This window comes from Acartia tonsa, chromosome 1 (assembly GCF_053477335.1).
Source record: "Acartia tonsa isolate MP-2025a chromosome 1, ASM5347733v1, whole genome shotgun sequence".
Lineage (NCBI taxonomy): Eukaryota > Metazoa > Arthropoda > Copepoda > Calanoida > Acartiidae > Acartia > Acartia tonsa.
The window spans coordinates 61,058,694-61,082,492 of record NC_137260.1 but is presented as its reverse complement, the minus strand read 5'-3'; the positions used below and the strand labels follow the sequence as shown (position 1 = coordinate 61,082,492).

Sequence of the window (23,799 nt, the reverse complement as noted above, 5' to 3'; positions counted from 1 at the left end):
GAATACCGCGTTATTGTTTTTATTTTGAGATAAGGAATTCGCGCAAAAATTGCAAAAGGTAATAAAATTATTTTGGGGCAATAAAATAATTTCAAATTAATGTTTTATTGCGGAATATTTCAAAAATTAGCTTTTGTTCCATAATTTGGATCGTAAATATTTTTTATGAGGCTTAATCATTATCTTGTTATTGCTGCGCTCGTAATTTTTGACATAATTAAATCTTTCATTAATTAAATAAGATATGGTATATACATAAGGATAAAAAAACACATATTAATTTAAAAAGATTTTATTGCAAAAATGATGTTAGACACTGATTAACATGTTAAGATTATTATTATTTAATATAGAATGTAAATGTTAAATTTTGAAAAACTAATAGCTCCGCCCCTAGTAAACTTAGTAGTTTCTTCTAAAGATGTGTGTGTGTGTGGGGGGGGGGGGGTTATTCTCTTAGAAGGGTGTATGACGCCAAAGGCAAATAGTTTAAAACCTGCCAAAACTTTTAAAACTTTATTTGTCTACTTGTTACGGAGTACAATGACATACAGTCAAAGATATATTCTTCTGTGAGACACACATCATGCTACTTTGGTATAATATTTAGTTTGAGAATGACCAAGATCCCATGTGTCCAATACAGTGTCCTTCATCATCAAATGTTGCCAGAGTCAATCTGAAATTAATAAATTGTAAATACTTTTATCAAAAGTTGTCCTATATTTAGGGTCTGTTCGTTTGTCCGTCAATATATAACGGATAGCTCTAAACGTCAAATCAGGCATGTTAATTGTTCAATGAAGATTTAAAGCCCTCAAGAGAATTCCTGTTCAGTATAATCTGAGAGCGAAGCAGCTCAATAATAATCACTACCAGTATGTACGTCCATTTAAAAAGTTTTGAATTTTTGTAAGATATAATTTTAACTAAGGATTCCTAGTTTCATATGCATACTGTTTTATGCGAAGCTTATCTACATATTAGGTCATCACAGTCATTGTGATTTAAAATACTCGATTGTCCAACTTAATGATTTGATCTTACTCTCACTTATGTATGTCGTCATTTACCTCACACGGGCAGAGATGCTGTCCATGACATGAAACGCCATGGTCCAACAACCCAGGGTTACACAAGGAGAGCCAATTGTCTCCTTTTCTTACCAAACACCCGGGGTATTAGGTTCAGTAACACCCATCAGATAACCAACACTTTGAATTCACGACCTTTGTCTGAGAAGTACTAACTGTGCATGGTAATGAGTTGCGCCTGTTTTGGGCCAAGGCATTTCCCCTACTCTAACTATTAATGTCGCGCACCTGACATAGTAGCAGTAGGAACAATTTTTAACGTCTTTAGTTATGACGCGGTGTCAAGCCGAGATTCGAGCCTATCACCTCCCCGACGACTTATTTATGTTGTCATACTTGTTCATTTAGAGGATGAAAAAGTTGACCTGTTTAGTTTGTTACTAAGACAGCTTTCTGGAATTCCTCTTCTGGATACGGTTGTCAGTGGTATCAAACAATCTACAAAATAAATTAATTGTTTTTAAAAAAATATCTGTTACTTGAAATTTAATAAGAAAAGTTATATTCGGTATGTTTGCATGTACTCTATCACTTGGGAAGGTACGTCCGTCTAATTTCATAAATAGAAAAAAAATCAGATGGGGTTTGCAAACAAAACAAGAAAATGAATTCATTTGAAAATTTCAGTTTTGATTAAGTTTTTTCGCTGTGCATTATTTTAAATAATAGTTAAAGATCATATTTTTAGAGATGCTTTGCATATCTATAATACAATGTAGAATGGTGTATGTGTCTGTTTGTTTGCACCGAAGGATCTAACCGCTGAACCGATCAAGTTCTCCTTAACAGGGTAGCTTCTCATAGGTCCCGGGAAGGTTTATAACTATTTTCGGGGAGGATACCACCACCCTCCCAAGAAAAATCGCTCCCAGAAAAAAATCCCCCTCCAAAAAATAAAAAAAAATTATTTTTTAAAAAGAACACAGTAATAGTGTCTGACTGATTATGACGTAACAAAAAAAGTTAGCCAATGAGAGGCCACTATAAATTTTACCATTGGTCAATAGCGGCCTCTCATTGGCTATTTTTTTTTGTTACGTCATAATCAGTCAGACACTATTACTGTGTTCTTTAAAAACAAAAATAAAAAATGGGGTGGGGGGAGGGCTTTACCATCCCCCCCCCCCCCCAACAAAAAAATATTTTACTTTAAAAAAATGGATTTGTGGATTTAACTCTCCAATCCTCAAGTTGTTAATATCTCACCATCTGTATCTGTAGCATTATCATTAAACATGCTTGCGTCATTGTCTTCAGAATAAAGAGCAGCTCTCTGCTTGATATCCTCAACAAATCCGCTGATCAGTGCATCCATCTGAACTGCTTGCCTGGAGAAAACCTACAACATAAATATATTCAAGATTGTTTAATATACTTTTAGGAAAATTAAAAACAAGGATGACAACATGCATATTATATAAGTAGCGAATCAAGGAAAAACTTTTAAACATAGGGCCTTGGCTTGTAATACAACCCAAGGCTCACTCTTTACTGATCCTTTGTTTCATAAGAAAATTTTAAAATCCAATATCAAAGAAAATTAGGCAGAGGTGATGCAATTTTCTCCATATAGTATAATAAATAGTTGTATCGTCAAAGAAAGTGCATATTGGCTAGGAGTGGGGAATTTTTATTTCATATAGTTTAATAAAAATGAAACATCAATATTTCTATCATTTTTACGTCGAAGCTTTATTAAAATGACGCACCTGAAGTATTTTGGAAACCCTTCTTCCATTTTCTATAGCGCAGAACTGCAGGAATAAGCAGGGCAGACAATCCTCATTATTTTCTTGAGAGGGCTTGGCATAATCCCAGGATAATTCATCAAACTTTAATCCAAGTAGAACAACCACTGCCACCTGAATATATCAATATTGTTTTCATTCATATTTGCCTCATTTGACAAACGCCTAGAATGCATTTAATGAAATTGAAAGGGCTTTGGAAAGGGAATGAAATATGTTGTTAAAAGTTAAAAGTATCATGCTTAAGCGTAATAAATACTTTGTTAATGAATGGCATAATAAAAAAAAGCTTATTTAATTTATCAATGTTTAGCATGTCGACATCCTCTTAACCACCCTTAAAAGTTATGCTTTTATTGAAAAATGACGTCATCGATATATTTAAACTTATTCTAAACTTTCATATGCATTAATATATTCATATCCATTCATTACAAGTGTAAATATATTAATGTCAAATTAAATAATCCAAAGGCTTTCCTAGTTTCACAAATATAATCTTTTGTCTTTGTAACAACCAAATAAAACACATAAAGAATAGGATTGCTTTTAATGGTTATTTTTTTTTCAAGCGGCTACGCCACTAGAGGCTTCTTGGGGTACTTAGGGAGGGGGTAAATGAATTCGATAGATAACCCATATTTTTTATTTTACTAAAAAAAAGTAAAATTTGATGGGGCGATTTCTCGTGGTACCCTCCCCAAAAATAGTTATAAACCTTCTCAGGAACTACGAGAAGCTAGCCTGTAAAGGAGAACCATATCGGTTCAGCGGTTAGTGAGATCCTTCGGTACATTAGACAGACATACAAAGATCCCGTTACTTCATTATAAGGATTTATATTTTTGTATAATTTGTTTGCAAATGTCTGTACAAAAATATAAAAATGATTACCGGATCCAGAACATAAATGCCAGAGCTGTTGATAGCTATAAGAATTTCTGTATCCTCATTGATGACCAGGCTGCTCAAGGATTTGGCGGGAGTTTCTATCTGACCTCTAGAATTAAAAATACATTGATGACCAGGCTGCTCAGTGATTTGGCGGGAGTTTCTATCTGACCTCTAGAATTATAAATACATTGATGACCAGGCTGCTCAGTGATTTGGCGGGAGTTTCTATCTGACCTCTAGAATTATAAATACATTGATGACTAGGCTGCTCAGTGATTTGGCGGGAGTTTCTATCTGACCTCTAGAATTATAAATACATTGATGACCAGGCTGCTCAGTGATTTGGCGGGAGTTTCTATCTGACCTCTAGAATTATAAATACATTGATGACCAGGCTGCTCAAGGATTTGGCGGGAGTTTCTATCTGACCTCTAGAATTATAAATACATTGATGACCAGGCTGCTCAGTGATTTGGCGGGAGTTTCTATCTGACCTCTAGAATTATAAATACATTGATGACAAGGCTGCTCAGTGATTTGGCGGGAGTTTCTATCTGACCTCTAGAATTATAAATACATTGATGACCAGGCTGCTCAGTGATTTGGCGGGAGTTTCTATCTGACCTCTAGAATTATAAATACATTGATGACCAGGCTGCTCAAGGATTTGGCGGGAGTTTCTATCTGACCTCTAGAATTATAAATACATTGATGACCAGGCTGCTCAGTGATTTGGCGGGAGTTTCTATCTGACCTCTAGAATTATGAATAAATGTAGTTCTCAAAATAATTCAAATTGTAAGTTTCATGTTTAGGGTAGTCATATAATTAGTTCAAGTATATGCATGACTCATCACAGACATGCACAGCAGTAAAATATAAAGATTTCAGAGAGCAGGTCAAGGGCAGTTCAAGATAAAATGTTCCTGGTAACGATTATCTCTTCTAACATCTACAAATAATCTGTAATAGTCATTAATCAATAATGCACATTTATTTTGCAGTACATTAAATGAGCAAAAAAGACTTAATTTACACGTTTTTTCTTCAGTGAAGCTTTTTGAGTGCATCATTGGATCTTGGCTATTCCAGATTATTTGTAGGCCTTCTTATGCTGCTTAAAACGGTTTTCAGTCATGATATGTACGTTCAGCCGTTTAGCAGCTGGCAGCCTTTAAATTCATATTTTTTTGAAGACAATCGTTACAAAGAACATTTAACCAGGAACTGTGCAATAGATAAAAGAAAACCATTGAATAGACAAACAGTGGTGCCTTCAAATCACAAGGACAAAAAGGTCGTTAAAAGATTATATTTTTTATAGAATACTAAAGCATTTCGCTGCTATTGGAGCTAACCGTTTTAAAAAAAATAAAAATCTTAAAAAATTAAAAATTTTGATGTGTTGTATACATTTGTATTTTGTGAGCGCCAGACATTAAGTGATGAATAATTAAACTGTGTGTAATCTGAATTTGTTATTCTAATTACACAGATGGAAGAGGGAGAGGTTCCCCATAGTAAAATATAGAAAGCTAATGCTTAGACTGCAGTGTTTCATTTTAATACTTAAAAATGCAGGAAATTAAACAATGGGAGCAATAATACAGGGATAGAACAATAGACGTACATTAAATTAAGTAGTTTTCGCTACAAATAGTTGAAATTCGATTATTGTTAATAATTTATTTACCATTGCCCTGGCATTAAACATAAGTTATACAGTGATATTAGAGAAATAGAAATATATAAATATATAATTTTGCAACATTAGCAGCAGTCATAAATTAATTGCTTTTAATATTTTATTACCCTTTAATATGCAATTAAACAAGGATGACAACATCCATAAAAGCAAAGCTCTGAAACGAATATTAACACTTGTAGAGTGTCAGAACTCATAATCAGAATATAAAAGTAAAAAAACTGTAAGTGAAATTGTTAAAAACTGCTGAAATACAGGATAATGTTTAAGGACATACTTACATTTTAAGGACTTGATTATAGAGATGCTCTTAAAAAGTTAAAAATCGACATATTTAAAATGGACGTACGGACATTTTGGTATTGATTACAGAGTTGCTACGCTTTCTAAATTGTAATTAATTACTACAGGAATTACCATGCAAAATTTGAAATTGATAGGACAACTCTAACATGCCTAAATTAACGAAAAGAGCAATCCGTTTCTGACGGACGGACGGACCGACCCTAATTATAGAAAAGCTTCGCTTTTAAAAGATAATAAAATCTATTTGCTTTGAATTACCTCTTAAAACCTATTATGACTCCTTTGTTTTTTCTTTATTTCAAAATAAGGGTTTATTAAGCTACATGCCTTTGTATCTAATAATTCTCAATGGAGTAAACCCATTTAGATAATGAAATTTTGAGAGCCATAGATTACAAGAATACACCATCAATCTCTGTACACAACACTTGAAAACACAGACTAACAAGGATGACAACATCCATAAAAGCGAGGCACTGAAACGGTAGAACAAACGGACATTAACACTTGTATAATGTCAGAACTGAATAATCTGAATATAAATGCAAATATAAAAGTCGAACGAAAAAACATTGTAAGTAGATCTGTCCTAAAAAAGTGAGTATGTCCATAACCATTATCCTGTATCAAATCGTTTTTAAACAAATTTACTCACAATTTTACTTTGACTCTTATTCATTTATATTCCGATTATTCAGTTCTGCCCTAGTCTTTTGAAATCACAAAGTTAGTATATTAATGTTAGAGTCATGTTTAAAGTTGATGATAGTCCTAAAGTTTCAGACAATTACTGTGCATAAATTGTCACAGGAATTATTTGTAATGTAAGACGCTTTTTTAAGAGAGTTAAAGAAAATATTAAAGGGGAATATGAATCTATTAATTGGAATATAATTTTTTTTTCAGATAAACAACTACATATTAAATAACATATTTCTGACCCCTGACCCAGAGATCAATCCCTTTTTAAAATCCCCTCTACCCTTTCTTTACATTGTTTTTCCCTTCCTTATGTGAATTTATCCTTTCTTTATAATAACCCCTTTACCCTACTTACCCACTCCTCTTTCTGGGTATTGCTCATCTTCCCTTTAATTTGAACCTCCCCCCTCCACTATATCCACCCTTCCCCACCCCCTTTATTAACCTATCCCCTCTTCTTTTTTCACCTCTCCTACTTAATCCACCCCCCCCCCTTTTAATGACCCTTTTTCCCCATCCCTCTATATGGTTCAATCACCTACCCTCTTTTTCACAGTTTCCCTTTTCTCTAATCCCTCCCCTTTCACTAAAAAATTCTCTAATCCTAACTACCTATCCCCCAAAGTGAAAAACACCCCTTCCCATTCTCCTGTAAATTGCCTCCTTTTATTTTCTTTTATCTATGCACAGGCCTGTATGACCTTCCCTTTTCTCCACGTATGTATATTGTTCCCCTTTTATTATCCTACTTTCCATCTTTACCAATCTTAAGTCAAATTAACTACAATCTATTTAAAGATAAAGATAAATAAACTTAATTTTGAAAAATACTGTATTACTATTCATAAATGAAATCTTCAATATTATAATTTTTTCTACTAAACATTATCATGAACACAAAAAAACTATAGGAATTCATAAATAATAGAACAAAACAAACAAAAATTTATGTATTTTTTAAAGGTTTAATTTCATATAGAAGCTTGGCATATCATCAAGTAGTTTTGTTTCTTTCATTTTTGATAATTAGTTTACCAATTATGAAGATACGATACAGATACTTATTATAAAACTTCAATTTAGTTGAATAATAAGGAAATGATCATTATTTTAATTGGATTTATTAACTATTCATAACTATCCTCATCAATTGTATATCACATACATGCCAAAAATAGTAGCAATTTAGAAGTATAAAACAAAAATAACTTTCATCTTAATTAGTATATTATTATTAAGAAGAAACCTATTTTGAGTTTCATACCCCTGGATAAATTTAATGATTAACTTTAATGCTGTTTGTTGTTAATTTCTTTGTTTGTTTCTAGTTCATTTTGTCAATTTGCACATGTCTTGTTGCCTTGAATATCTATAACTAACTGAACGGTCAACTAACTGACATTTATTCAGTGCAAAGCGTTTTTACAAGGCAACAAATGTTTGAATAGCAAAAACAAGTCTGAACTTAATATTATATGAATGAAGGGTTCTATCTTTGATAGCTGATGAGAAAATCTATTTTTTCTTACTCTATAATACAGACTGACAAACAATCAAACCGACCATAGCTATAGAGTGGCTGTGCTACATTTTTTTTAAAAATTGATCATCATAAATGTTAGACTTAGCTTTTTTTCTGTTAACAGCTGAGGCGAATGAGCTTTCCATATTAGAGAAGCATAATTTAGTGGTTTTTGGCCTTTTTTATCATCAAATTTAACTTTTTGCGTGGAATTGGGTTTAGGACTTATTAGTATTAGGCCTCCCCTAGATGCTTTGGCGAATCCACAGGTCCATAATTTGAATTAGTAATTATTAATTGTATTAAAGAAATACCTTTCATTAGTAATAAATGAGGAGGGGTAAAAAGAGGGGTTTGTTATTTCCCCTTTCTGTATGAAACTTTAAACATATTAGAAGATAGTTTTCAAGACTATAAATAGAATATGTAAACACATTTCAATCCATAAAGCGAAGCATTTCTTTAATTAGGGTAGGGCTGTCCGTAATGTATAGCTTTGTTCAATCGTTAATCTTAATATGTTGGAATTGTCCTCTTGATTTAAACATGCGATTTCTGAAACATTATATATTTTTTAAATGTTGGTACAAATTTTAAGAATGTACCTAACAATTTATAAACTTTATTAATAATTCAATTTGTACATATTAAACTTAGATGCTTTAGATATTAGGAATATAAATGTTTAGATTATGTAGATAGATGATTTAATAACAGGAATTTGCAATGTTTATTCCTATGGCTGTTAGGCACCCTATAATAATAATTTTCTCTTTAACTCATTCAAAAAAACATTGTTGCATAAAACATACCTATTTTGTATTTAATTTTTATGATAAATTTTTATAAATAATGTTTGTCAAGATTCGATTATCCACCTGTTTTGTTAAGCTTTACTTTTAAGGAACATGTTATCCTTGTTTATAGTTTATGCCTCCCATCCCATTTTCGATTTTGAGACAGTATGGTTGTTTGTACAATGTCTTTAAATAAAAGACTCAGAAAATAGTCAAATATATTTAAAAATATTTTTTTTTAATTTTGGGAAAACTCTAAAGTTAAATTGCATTTAGAATTTCTTTTTTAGTTAACATATAAAGCATTTCATTTCAATAAAAATTCTAGTACAGTTTTGAGGAAACACTTAAACAAATTTGATTAATGAATCTATGGTGACATTTCTTGACCCTATGTAAAAATTAGGAGACTTGATAAGACATTTTCCTATTTTCTCTAGTAAGAAGTTCAGACAAAAATAAGGTAATTATAACATCCAAAGTTCACTTTTTTTTATATCAAAAACCAAAAGTATTTTTAAATTTTTATTTTACACATTTTATTCGAGCAAGAAAACTAAAGACTTTTCTATTAAACATTTTTTTTTTAATGTCAGCCACTTTTAAGATTTTCCGTTTTTAATACTCTTAACCTGATTACTATGGGCAAATTCTAATAGCGATTTTCCATGTATTATGCAATTATAAACCTATGATTTCAGATTAAACAACTAGGGTGACACTATACAAGTGTCCGTTTGTCCTACCGTTTCAGAGCTTCGCTTTTAAGGATGTTGTAATCCTTGTAATGATATTACATTTCAAAGGAGTAAAAGATTAAAAGACATCTAATGTGAAGAATAAAATTTCTTTGACATGTAAAACGCAAAGGGATCGATTCCCGGCAAATTTCTGACTGAAATTTAGCAGCAGTGTTTCACTCAAAGCGAAGCTTTTCAACAAATTCAGTAAGTTCAACTATACAAGCTATTGACGTTGTTTCGGTCATATTAGAATAGTTCTATCGACCTCAAGCTTTGAATTTAAATTTCTGTAATAATGAGGTATAATTTTGAAAGCATTACAATTCTATGTTTAAGCATTAATAGATTGTCCTTTTTAGACATGTAAATTTAAAGCATCTCTATAACCAAGGGTTAAAAAGTAGGCATGTGGAAACAAACTGTAAAGTAAATTTGCAACAGTTTGAAATCGTATTTAAAATCAGCCCTTTTTTATAAGCTAAAGCTGCATGTTAAAACAGGCGGATGGCGATCCTTTTAACAATGAAAAATACCTGAAAAATGCACTTCCATAGTATGGAAGCGACCAACAGAATTCCAAATATTTCTTCACCAATCGTTTTGGAGATGCATTGTTAGGGATTGCCTTCAATAATAGAATTAATTTTGATTAAATTTTTTCATCTTTCAAGGGCCAAAGAAGAATTTCTTTTGATAGGAAATTTAAAGTGTACATCTTTTTAGCGTTGTTTAATTTTGAAAACTTGAAACAAAACTTTAGAGATAGATTTAGATTTGTGCTTTGCTACATATGGATGTTGTCATCCTTGTTTAAAATATAAACTTTACCGAAAATACACATTTGCATCGATCTATAGGGATAAGACAATTGCCTATAAGTTGATGTACATTACCAATTATGACACACAAAATTACCCCTTCTGTAGATTAAAATTAGTGGTTGAAACATTTGAACACTTATGTTAAACAAAACTATTCAAAAGTCCCCAAAGTTGTTAAGCCAACCAATAAGAAAACATTATTATAAAACTTTGGGGACTAGTGTAATAAACAGCCCATTGTCCCCTCTCTCTCTCTCTCTCTGGGAAAAATATGAATACATATATACCTTAAATTGATCAATAAGCCTAGCCTCTGTGGAAGATTTGCTTGTTGATGGCCAGGGTAGCCAGTTCATTAATCCCCTACCCTGCCTACAGGCGTGCTGAGGCAAGAATCTTTGCAGATTTTGTCTAAATAAATCCATTAGATCAAGTATAATTAATGAAAATGTACTTACACTGTTATCATTGAAAATTTTAAAAGCCTGTCAAGACTGCTTCGAAAATTTAATTTTACTGCTATTGGTGAACATACAGAAGAATGTGTTATAATTCTTTTCTGATTGATGGAAACTTCACCTGCCTATCTGATCCGATGAGCTAATCCAATTTCCAACGTAGCATTACAGACGTACCGACATCGTAAGTAATACGTTGCTGTCTATATTGCCCTAACAAAATGAGGATAGATGTTTGGCTTACGTTTTCTATTGACGTCATAGTAGATGGAAAGAGAAAGGGAAAGGGGTAAAGAATCACCCTAGAAAATAGATGGGGATATAGGGTATTTTATGACGTCAATAGAATAGGCACGTCAAAAGGAGTGACATCTTTCCCTATTTTGCTTTGGAAATATAGACATCTATGAGTGATACGCTTATTGAAGGGGGAAAGAGTCACTCAAAAATCAGCCTCGTGACGTCATAAAAACGAGGGATTATCCATCTCTTTTTTAGGGGATTTCTTTCCCCAATTCTCCTCTCATCTCCCTCATTTTTATTACGTATCGTGGCTGATTTTTGAGTGATTTTCTCCCCCTACCACTAACTGTGCTACTTGTCAATAAAGCTATAACCTGATAAATGCGGGAGTATGGATGGATACATCATAAGGGCCAAGCTCCAGCCTGGCTTGAATACCACCCAGCATAATATAGTCAGATATCTCACAGGGATATCTTCCAGTCAATATGTTATACTAAAAAAATAATTTGATTTGTTGTCAAATAGTTCTGTTTCTTTCACCTTTTCTTTGCATTGCAAAATTTTCCTTTTCACACATTGAAATACTTTTTGCATGTTAAAAAAGAATTTGTACGTGGATGAAAACTAGGGGCTGCGTACATGAAGGACTCTAGAGGCATTTTAGGTGAATAAATGTTTAGAAGTGGGGGGAGGACTTAATTTCTCTTGAGAGGGTGGTGGTACCCTTCCCCCAAAATAGTTATAAACCTTACCAAGACCTTTAATAAGATAAATTGTAAAGAAGAACCATATCGGTTCAGCGGTTAGCAATATTCTTGGGTACAGACAGACACAAAGAGATCTTGTTATTTTTATAATTTATTTACCTTTGCTTCTTCATAGAGCAATTCCAAAAGTTTGGGATCTTTGATCTGAAAAAAATAAAAAATATTACCAAATATATAAATCATATCAATTATCAAAAAATTATTCTTTGACAGCTTTCGAAAAGCAACATCTTTAAAAGCGAATCTTTTCTATAATAAGAATCGGTCCGTCCGTCCAAGACAGGCTCTCTTTTTAAATTAAAACAGGTTAGATCGATTTTAAACTTAGCATGATGATTCCTATTATTATTAATACGTACATCCATTTAAAACATACTGATTTTTTACTTTTTGACAACGAATTTTTGTATTTATGATTATCCTATTCATCTGATGATAAAATACTGGATTAGGTACAATGTTATAAGTCATAAACAAGTCCTAAAAATGTAAGTATGTACAGTATCCTGTTTTTAAGCAGTTTTGCAAAAATTTACTTACAATTTTGTTTAGACTTTTGAATTAATATTCTGCTTATCAGCTCTGCACTTTACAAGTGTTAATGTTCGTATGTCCTACCGTTTCAAGGCTTCGCTTTTATAGATGTTGTTATCATTGGTAAAATTAACTAAGCTACATAAATGCATATTGATTTAGCTAAAAACTAGAATATTTTTTCTAGTTGAAACCAAGTATAAAAGAGTAGGAACATAAGTCTAGTTGTAGAGGTGCTACAAGAAGCTTTTAATGGTGCCTATAAAAAATGACCTCATACTGGCCTACCTTTGGTCATATAAAATGTATACTGGCCTACAATTGGTAATTTAGTCTGCGTATTGGCCAATCATTGCTTATCTGTATTGCATGACGTCATATTTTTTATAGACACTTGTTAAATGCTTAGTGCTTCAAACTTAAATAGTTCACCTGAGATTCCTCTCTTCTTGTTACAAATACATTTCTTTGGAGTGACAATATTGGTTCATCACAAGCCTGGTAAAAATTAAATTTCAATATAATGATGCATTATCAAAATATATCCTATTATATAAAGTAGTAAGCCTTTTTGGCTGTGGCGAAGGATCTCTTTATTATTGCTTCTTATAGGCCCTAAGATGGTTTTAGGCTATTTTATTTGAAATAAATAAGTCTGTATATGGTTTATGGCTATTTTGCTGCCTTTCTATATCCCTTCGAATACAAAGCCCCTAGATGCTAGGGGTGCAGCCGAGTGTATAGATGTACAGTAAGACAGTAATCTATACAGAATTCTATAAAAGTCATGGCAATATAGATTTATTTATACACATAATTAACAGATATACCTAGTTCAAAAGCAGCAGTAAAACTGAATAACATTGAGTTAAGTAAGAAATATTTGAATAAATCAACCTTTTTATCCTGACTGGCTGAGCTGAATCTCTGTAGGAAATGATTCCATTCTCTTCTGATAAAGAATGGTTTATGATGCGGCTTCAGCTGAACTTCCAACAAGGGTGATACCATCCATAGGGATAACATTTCCTACAAAATTAGAATTAAATATCCAAGAAAAACAAAAACGATAACTTTTTTCAAAGTGACTTTTGATCTCTTTACAATAAGGTACAATATAATAAGTGAAGCATCTCCATAATCAAGTCATAAAAATATCTGTATGTCAAGTGTTAATGTTCTTTTGTCCTACCATTTCAGAGCTTCGCTTTTATGGATGTTGTCATCCTTGTTTTAATTTCAAATTAAACTTACTGATCCCGTTCTAGGGAGAGCTAACTCCTCTTCCCCCACCAAACTGTTTAGAATATCTGTAACTGTACTGTTGGCGCCCTCTTCTATCTCCATCTGTACGGCAACAGCTGACATTAGGTACACACAAACATCCAATTCTAGAAACATATACATTATTAAACGAAATAAGTATTGAAGCTATTTTTTTTACCCGCGACCGTGGCTCAACACGTAGCGCATCCGCTCGTCGCCTGGGAGGTGATAGGTTTAAATCTTGGGCCGAAACCGCGTCATAAAGTATCGCATCCCATTACACGCGGATGATTCTCTGGATTCTCTAGATGACACTTAAATCGAAGGAGAACCCTTGGTTTTTTGAGTTTTAAAACACAATTTTTATTGCCCTCTTTATGTGTAACTATTGGATTCTCCCCTTATCGGAAGGGGCTGTATTTAGACTAAATAGCATTAAACCATACCCAAGTAAAGCTTTTATAAAAGGAAGATCTCAATCGGTTCAAATATATAAAACCTTTATAAAGGGTGTGCAAAAAAATGCGGACTTTTTTAAAATTGAAATTGCGCGGTTTGTGTTAATAGTAGAAATATTTTATGCATATCGTTAGAACCGGTATGAACTCTAGTTTTTGGAAATATAAGAACAGATCCTGTGCTACGTATAGTTTAGGATCTACGTGGTGAAATGTCCCTATTGCCTTAAAACTTGAATTGCGAGTAAATTATCAAATATTGAAGTATAAAAAAGATTGAATAACAAGAACCAAAACGAAGAAGTAAATATTTAGAAAACTTAACCCTCTGGTCTTTTTGGGCATCATTTATTTTTTGGGATCTATATTTGTGGTACGGTTTAGCCTTTGTTGATTTTAGAATATTTCTAGCAGTAGAAACGCAAACACCTGTAGTGGCAGCAACTTTTCTTAATCCAGGTGTTTTTTATTCAATAACATTTTTTTACTCTTTTCTGTACACTCTCTGGTGTTTTCTTCCGCCCATTAAATCCTCTATGCTTTATCGACGAACCTGTTTCTTGGCATTTATTGTAATTTCTCACCAGGAATGAAAATCTTGTTTGTTTTGTAAGATTATTCCATACCTGGGATGCAGATCCACTTTTCAAAAATTTTCTAATCTCTTTTATGCTTGCTCCAGGGTACTTTTTCAAAAAAGTTTCAATCTCAAGTTTTATTTGATACCTTGTTGGAGGATCCATTGTAAAAGAATGATTTCAGTACAAATATTCGTAGATTTTTTCATATTCGAATAGAAGATTTTTATGACAAATAAATACAAATAATTAAAAAGCTTTAAGAATAGGTTTATTTTTTTTTAATTTTTCTGGTTTACTCGCAATTCAAGTTTTAAGGCAATAGGGACATTTCACCACGTAGCTCCTAAACCATACGTAGCACAGGATTCGTTCTTATATTTCCAAAAACTAGAGTTCATACCGGTTTTAACGATAAGCATAACATATTTCTACTATTAACACAAGCCGCGCAATTTCAATTTTAAAAAGTCCGCATTTTTTTGCACAACCTTTATAATAGGAATTAAAATTCCTTTATCAAATTAAGTTAATAATATAAACTTACTTTTTCTAAGTATAGTAGGATTTCTTGCTCTCTCTTGGCCAAGTTTTTCTGAAGAGAGATTTCTTCCAAGTCTTGTCTGTGTATTATATCTTCCATAATCTTGCTGAAATTAAAACAAAAAAGTTGGGGTATAGTCCCTTTCGTGGCAACGCTCTTTTCACAGTAGCTTTTCTCCTATTTCTAGCCCCTGCGGGAGGCTCTAGCCCTGTGGGGCAATCACCTAACCTAATATAACCTAACCTACCCTAAAATAACCTATCAAAAGCCATTTTAAAACTACAACGAATCGCCCCTTAAGGGGCTTTGCCACGAAAGGAACTATTCTCAAAAGTTAAATAGAGTAGATTCTAACTAAAATTGAAATAGCCTAAATCTAAGGCGTAAGGTTATGGTGAATTTGATTTTAATTGTAAACAATTGAAAACTGCAGTGTTAATAAAGGAGAGTAAATACAGGGATCTAAAGGGATAAGACAATGGCCGATAAATTGATTTACATCCCCAATGATGATACACAAATTACCCCTTCTGTAGACTATAGTGTTAAAAAAATATGGACAGTGACGCCCAACTTAATAAATTAAACAATCAAAGTTCAATAAAAGTCCCCAAAGTTGTTAATCCAACGAATAAGAAACCTTTATTATAAAACTTTGGGGACTAGTGTAATAAACAGCCCAATAACCCCTCTCTCCCTAAGAAAATAACTTTGTCACTATTCATAATTTGTGCATTCTTGACATAAGCAAAGCCTTTGACACACCTAAAAATCCACCACAAGGTATTATTTAAAATCCACCAAATTTATTGTGCACCTGAGCCAACCTTCCAGGCTGGGTTGTATTTTGAGATGATAAAGCTGCTCCGCGCGTCAAAAATTCGCCTCGCGGTCGATCTCGATAATATTCTCTAAAAAACAATCAATTTTGTTAAAATAAATTTGGTATGATTTATTTCTGGTTTAATGCTATAAGGGAAGTTTTAAAAGTTGCATATATATCAAAATTTAAATTTAAAAGGTGGATTTCTTTTTAGTAGCGAAGCTACTCTATAATTCGAAATGTCCGTCCGTCTGTCCGTCCGTCTGTCCGTCTGTCCGTCCGTCTGTCCGTCTGTCCGTCCGTCTGAGACAAAGTGGGGGAAACGTGATTTTCTCGGCTCCTATAAAAGATAGACAGCTGAAATTTTTAGTGAAGATTCTTATAACATATGCCCATCTAATCTATACATTGTTTTGTCCAACCGTCTGTCATTTGGGGTGCTAGATCGATTCCTACATTTTCATGTTTTTCTGATTTTCTCAACTTCTTTTTAAGATAATGGGCTGAAATTTTCTGGGATTGCTTAAATTTACATTTTACATATTTTCCTTAAGTTTTATTACGATTTTTTTATTAATAGGGGTGCTAGATCGATTCCTAGATTTTTAGGTTTTCTATTGTTTTCTCAATTCCTATTCAAAATTTACGGCTGAAATTATCAGGGATTGAATATGCTAATAGTCTACATATTTCCATCAAGTTTCATTAAGATTTGTGTAAATATTGTGGTGCTAGATTGATTCCTAGATTTTAAATTTTTCGTGATTTAAAGGTTGCGTGATTTTGAAGTTTTCGTCATTTCCCTATTTCATCAAATATATAGGATGACACTGGTATATGGTAAATATATTCATAATATACATTCATAATTTCTGAGCTTCGCTACTTATGGATGCTGTCATCCTTGTTCAACAGTAATTAGAAAATAAATTTGAGATAATCATTACAAAGCAAATATAAAAAGTTTGTATTATTAATTCAACAATCGTTAAATAGACATGGAACAATCAGCGCATAAATATTTTAGAGATATCTATAATACAAAGTAAAACGATGTCTGTCTGTCCATCTGTCTGTTTGTACCGAAGGATCTTGCCAACCGCTGAACCGATCGGGTTCTCCTTTACAGGGTAGCTTCTCATAGGTCCCGGGAAGGTTTATAACTATTTTTTTTTTTTTGGGTTGGGAGGGGTGGGACTTCCCAAACACCATAAAAATAAAAAATAAAAAATTGTTTTTAAAACTAAAATAAAGGAGTGGGGTCGACTAACCCCCCCCCCCCAAAAAAAAAATAATTATTCAATTATAAGCGTAGCTTTTCTTTATATGTTATCAGTTACCTGTAGTCACTATCTGCATCCATAGTGACCTGTGCCTGCTTGCTGATAATACAGTTATACTAGTTACCTGTAGTCACTATCTGCATCCATAGTGACCTGTGCCTGCTTGCTGATAATACGGTTATACTCCGCTACTCTCATATAAACTTCTCCTTGTTCATTAATACATACGGTTAAACATATTGATTTGCGAGAAGATTTTGAACATTGCAAATAGTAACTTATACTTTATATGTACCACGAAAAGTTAGAAATATAAAATAATATTAAACGCTTTTTTGTTTGCAGCGAAGGATCTTTCTAACTGCTGAACCGATATGGTTTTCCTTTATGGTTTCTTAAGTTTCTTAAAGGTTCAGACAAGATTTTAAAAACTATTTTGGGGGTGGGCATCTTTACCCTCACAATAAATAATGCCCCCCTCTTCCCAAATTTTTTTTAACTTTAAAAAAAACTCAAATTAAAAATTGAGGAGGGGGGTCGTTTTTTTCCCATAACATCTTTAGTGACCTATGTAAGCTACCCTGTAACGGATAAAGGAGAACCATGCCGGTTCAGTGGTTAGCGAGATCCTTTGGTACAGACAGACAGAAATACGTCCTGTTACTTTATATTAAGAATTTCTTATCTTTATTTGCTGAATGATGTTGTGCTGAATCAAAAATGGGTGCCGATTTGAATTATTGGCCGACATGCAAGCGCAGCAGCTGATAAACAATATGTTCTTATCCGTATGTCCTTGCCTTTGTCCGCCTGGAAATTATCCACCTCCCCCTGCACCAGTTGTAACTGGTCAACCTCCCCCTCGTCCTCAACCTCCTCCCCTTCCCTCTCCTCCCTGAAATAAAAGGAATAACAAGCATAGGCTAAAGTGTGTTAAAAATCAACCATGTTATGTCATAAAAATAAGAGGAGAAGTGGGAAAGAAAACCCCTAATGATTATCCTAAGAGATGGATAATCCCCCATTTTTATGACGTCACATTTGTGATTTTTGACACACTTTGGTCTTTGTCAATAATAAGGATGAATATGTACGATAGATGTAAATCTGTAAAGAGATATTATGTTGAATTAAAATTATCAGAGTAAATCTATTTAGCTATACGTCTTTTTTGCCTTTTACTTTTAAAACTAATTTTGGATCATGCATCGGAAAGAAGACGTAGTTGCGAGTTTCGTCGTATTTTCACAGTAGCTTTTCTCCTATTTCTAGACCATGCGGGGGGGGGGGGGGCTCTAGCATTAATATCTATTTAACCTAACCCAACATAAAAAAAACCTTCAAAAGCTACTATGAAAATACGACAAAACCCCTAATTTCTATTACGGTCATATGTGTTCTATGAATCATTTTTATGTAATAAAACATTAACGCAACTGTAATAATGTTCACTATTACCTTTGATTAGCCTTCACTAGATGCAGATTTTCTGTAACTAAAGAAATCTTTTCTAGTTGAGTTTTTATCAAAGCAGATTCTTCAAATGTCTGAAAAAGAAAACTTAACTTACAAAAAAAAAACAATATTTTAGAACCGTAAATTATAACCTTAAAATTGAACTTTTAATTTGTTAATTGATACTTTTATAATTTTTATATAATATGAAAAATTTAAAAAATTGTACAATTATAACATTGTACCTTGTTGTTATAGGAATCAAATGAATACGATAATCATATTACATAAAACACTGTTGTTAAAAAGTTGATGAACTTAATATTTGTAACAATTATAGGGTTGCTACGTTTTCTAAATCGTACACGGTACCTTACTGTTATAAAATCAACATACAAAGTTTTAAATCGATACAAAAATTCTTATACATCTAAATCAACAAAATGAGCTAACCGTTTCGGACGGATGTACCGGCCCTTATTATGGAAAAGCTTCACTTAAGACCTAAATATACATAAACTTGAAAATGCATTTTTTCTAATCACTTTTATAACAAAAAAATATAAATAAATAAAAATTTCCTTGTTTTTGTTGTTCTTGAGGTTATGTGCCAGCTGATACGAATATTGATCCTCCCCCTTGTAACCTTCACAGAGGCTCCCCCCATCACAGAGGTTACTCCCGCTACTCCCCTCGGAGCTCCCCTTCCCTCTGCTCCCCCCATCACTGAGGTTACTCCCGCTACTACTCCCCTCGGAGCTGCCCTCCCCTTTGAAGCCTAAAAAGAGAAAGCAAGGAAAGTTGATATTTTTACAGACAGAAAACTTATTAGATAAGATTCAAAATTCATATTTACAATTTATAATATAAATATCAGAGAGATATCTTTCTAAAAGCAAAGCTTTTCTATAATTTGGGTCGGTCCGTACGTCCGTACGTAACGGAAAGCTCTTTTCGGTAATTTAAGCATGTTAAAAATGCCATATAGATTTCAAACTTTGCATGATGAGTTGTTTTACAAGTTAAAAAGAGAAGCAACTCTATAATCATTACCAGAAAGTCCGTAGGTCCATTTTAAACATGTTGATTTTAACTTTTTTTAACATAAAATTTATATGTGATAAAATTATCCGATTGGTCTCATTTTTGGAATGCAACAAAGTACATTGTTATAAGCGAATCACCTCTATAATAAAGTCCTAAAAATATAAGTATGTCCTTAAACAATATCCTGTATTTAATCAGTTTTTCAACAGATTTACTAACAATTTTGTTTAATTCGACTTTTATACATTTATATTCTGATTATTCAGTTCTAATTATACAAGTGTTAATGTTCGTTTGTCTAACTGTTTCAGAGCTTCGCTTTTATGGATGTTGCCATCCTTGTTTTGTTTTGCCTTATAAAACCGTTTTCTTATAAGTTTAAAATAACTAATTTGAATTATATCAACGTTTAACTTACCATAATTTGTTTCACCTCTAATAGTCTCATAGATAGCAGAGTGGAAATATACACTATTTCCTAAAAAACAATTGTAGAATTATAAAAGTAACTGGATGTAAGAAAGTGTGTGTTGTAAATGTATGTATGCCCTTTGAATTTAAACTCTTTGCTGGTATTGGTCAAGTTTTAGGATATCAGTCAAAGAATAAGGTCAACCTGGACTATATAACAGATCTATAGTATAGATGTATATACAGACAACTGCCTCCCTTTTCAAAGACCTCTTTCGTCTGCTTCTAAATTATTTTCTGCTACTTGGCTGTGTTAATATAAGCCACACCATAGGTTGATTTTCAATGACCCAATAGAAGGGTTGCATAAGGTGGTTGCGATGGGGATATTATTTAACCCTTTCTCCCTCTAGTGTTTTAATCTAATGCCTATATCATAAATAAGAGTACAATAGTTTTTCAAAATTCTTTTGAACTACCAAGAGAAATATATTCATTTTCTGAGTCTGTTATTTCTTCACTGATATCAGAGAGATCCTTCCATTGTCGCCTAAAATATTTTGTTACATTAGTATATACGAGGGCTCGGCAGCCGCGCGCCAGTTAACTGTAAGTCACGGCTGTTGAGCCCTGGTATAAACTAGGCTAAAATCACAATACCAAATAACATCGGACTTTCAAAGGGATATTTTAATCTTTGGCTTGTTTACAGGGATTGATATTTCAACAAGGATGACAACATCCATAAAGGTGAAGTTCTGAAACTGTAGGACAAAAGGACATTAACACTTGTAGAGTGTCAGAACTGAATAACCAGAATATAAATGTATAAGAGTCAAAGCAAAATTGTGAGTAAATTTGTTGAAAAACTTCTTGATACTAGATAATGTTTATGGACATACTTACATTTTTAGGACTTGATAATAGAGTTGCGTCGCTTATAAAATTGGTAATGATTATAAAGTTACTACGCTTTTAAAAAGAACACTTACCAGTCATAAATTGGTTCTGGATTTATTTCTAAAAGCTCGCACGCTTTGGATCCTATGTATATAGTAAAAACCATATTAGCTTAGAAAAATTAGGAATTTTTTTTATTTTAAATACCTGAAATCATATCATACACTTATATAACAAAGTATATCTAAATTTAATATTAACTTCTAAAAGGTTTAATATAAACTAAACATGTGTCAATTAAATTCAATACATTATACATTTACAGAGATTAAATCTACTAATAACTGATATTAAACGTCCAAACAGGAAAAGATTTATTTAATTGGAACTCTTTAATAAAAGGAGACGCCTTTTGGATTTTTCTCTGTTAAAACAAAAAAATAATGCAGCAATATTTAAATCAAATAAAGAAAAATTTTAAGCTATTTTTAAAAGCGAAGCTTTTCTATAATTAGGGTCCGTCCGTAACAGATAGTTTTTTCCGTTAATTTAGGCATGTTAGAATTGTCCTACCGATTTCAAACTTTGCTTGCTGATTCCTCTAGTAGTTAGGTGCGATTTAAAAAGCGTAGCAACTCTATAATCATCACCAAAATGTCCGTACGTTCATTTTAAACATGTTGATTTTTTTTACTTTTTTAACAACAAATTTTTATGTGATTTAATTATCCGATTGATCTGATTTTTAGTATACTGATTCCTGGGACAATAAAGTACAATATTATAAGCGAAGCAACTCTATAATTAAGTCCTAAAAATGTAAGTATGCCCATAAACATTATTCTGTATCAAGCAGTTTTTCAACAAATTTACTTACAATTTTGCATCGACTCTTATACATTTATATTCTGATTATTCAGTTCTGACACTATATAAGTGTTTGTCCTACCGTTTCAGCGCTTCGCTTTTATGGATGTTGTCATCCTTGTTATAATAAAGTTTAAAGCTAATATAAGAAGCTAATATGATTCTTGTAGCATCTATTAAAAATATTTAGCATAAAACAATCACTTACATTTTTGTAATAATCCTATATGTTTTTTTTTTATAGAAAAATTAATAGATTTTCTTTTTAGTAACCATATTCATTAAAAAATATGGTTGCTTAAGGAAGCGTTGTGTAACAAAAAAAATCTTGGTTTACGAAGAAAATTTAAAATCGAAGTTAAAGAAACTAAAAATTATTGCTAAAAAGTAAATAATTCTAACAATAAATTGTCAATTTGTCATCCTTGTTATTTTAGACAAATTTATGAATCTTCCTAATCCTATCCCTCATAAATTCAATCTCTTAGACTTTTGGGTTTGTTGATGTGTGTGAACACCCAGGGCCTTAAAATAGCACCCCTCTAGTTGCCTGTAGTACATCCCCTTCGTTTTTGATTTAACCGATGTTTTAATATTTTTGTGTGCGCTTCGCACAACCCCTTGTCTAAACCTTGCCCCGCTCCTGATTTTAGCTTAATGTGTGTTACTACATTATACTTCTAGCGGCTACGCCTCTAGAGGCCTCTAGGGGCACTTGAGGAGGGTAAAGTTGAATTATATAACCCATTTTTAAAAGCGAAGCTTTTCTATAATTAGGGTCGGTCCGTCCGTCCGTCCGTACGTCCGTCCGTCCGTCCGTCCGTCACGGATAGCTTTTTTCGTTAATTTAGCCATGTTAGAATTGTCCTATCAACTTCAAATTTTTTATTATAGATTTAAACTAAAAAGTAAATTGTTACTTTATTTTGAGGATTATCAAAAGTCGTCTTCGGTGATAAGATTAATAGATTTTAATTTGTCTATGTTTATAAAGTAACATGATCTTTCTGTGTGTTTCATTACCGATATGGTTCTCCTTTACAGTGTAGTTTCAGATAGGCCCTCAGAAAGTTTATAGCTAAGAAATAACCCATAGAAAAGAAATAAAAATAAAAAGTCTCGCGATGCAATTCATTTTCTTTTAAAACTTTTTCTTTTTATAACTACAAATTAAATTTGATGGGTAAAGGGGGTTGACTTCCTCCACCCCCCTCCTTCAGTGCCCCTAGAGGCCTCTTGTGGCCTAGCCACTAGTTGTCTATACAGTAGGTGAAACGTCATAAGTCGGCGGAAGTAATATGTATTTAAGAGTACAAAAGTAATATTCAAATAGAGTTATAATATTTATTTGTAGATATAAGCATAAATATAGAGGTAGAAATAATCATCATATTTATGAGGTTTCTTTATATTACTATTGAGGTTCTTTAATTATTACTATTCAGGTTCTTTATCTTTCTTCTGAAGAGTTATAGGTCATATAAAACAAAATATACATCTTTTTGAATGTTATTTACATATTTGAAGAAAAAAAGAGGCATATTTTGTATTACTATTTGGGTCCTTGATTGTTACTTATGAGATTATTTAAATTACAAAAACACAAATAGATCTTCTAAAAATATATAAATTTTTACAATAAAAATGTTAAAGTACATAAGGTAACACTTGTATTTTGTATTTTTGATTAATCTTGATGAGGTTTTTTTTATTTTTGATTAATCTTAAGGATTTTGTATTTATGATTAATCTTGAGATTTTTTTATCTCTGTATTATTCATTCATTCTGAGGTTTTTTTTTCTGTATTTTTGATTAATCTTGAGGTTTTT

The 23,799-nt window shown here is 32.3% G+C and overlaps 1 protein-coding gene across 2 annotated transcripts; it reads right to left on the bottom strand.

Moving 5' to 3' along the window:
* Positions 1-279: 279 nt before the first annotated feature.
* On the bottom strand, positions 280-19,322 carry Bili (FERM domain-containing protein 8 Bili). 2 transcript variants are annotated; one of them, XM_080168660.1, is made up of 17 exons: positions 18,748-19,322; positions 18,090-18,184; positions 17,414-17,498; positions 16,001-16,094; positions 15,187-15,289; positions 13,592-13,728; positions 13,235-13,366; positions 12,770-12,835; positions 11,903-11,947; positions 11,408-11,529; positions 10,620-10,743; positions 10,045-10,136; positions 3,737-3,842; positions 2,804-2,956; positions 2,301-2,433; positions 1,460-1,532; positions 280-679 (listed from the first exon to the last, which is right to left on the bottom strand). In XM_080168660.1, the coding sequence occupies exons 3-17, from the start codon at positions 17,485-17,487 to the stop codon at positions 607-609; spliced, it is 1,527 nt and encodes a 508-aa protein (XP_080024786.1). In that variant the 5' UTR covers positions 17,488-17,498; positions 18,090-18,184; positions 18,748-19,322; the 3' UTR covers positions 280-606. The 2 variants fall into 2 exon arrangements, with proteins under 2 accessions (XP_080024786.1, XP_080024794.1); XM_080168668.1 differs by lacking the exons at positions 18,090-18,184; positions 18,748-19,322 and having other exon boundaries at positions 17,347-17,476.
* Positions 19,323-23,799: the final 4,477 nt, after the last annotated feature.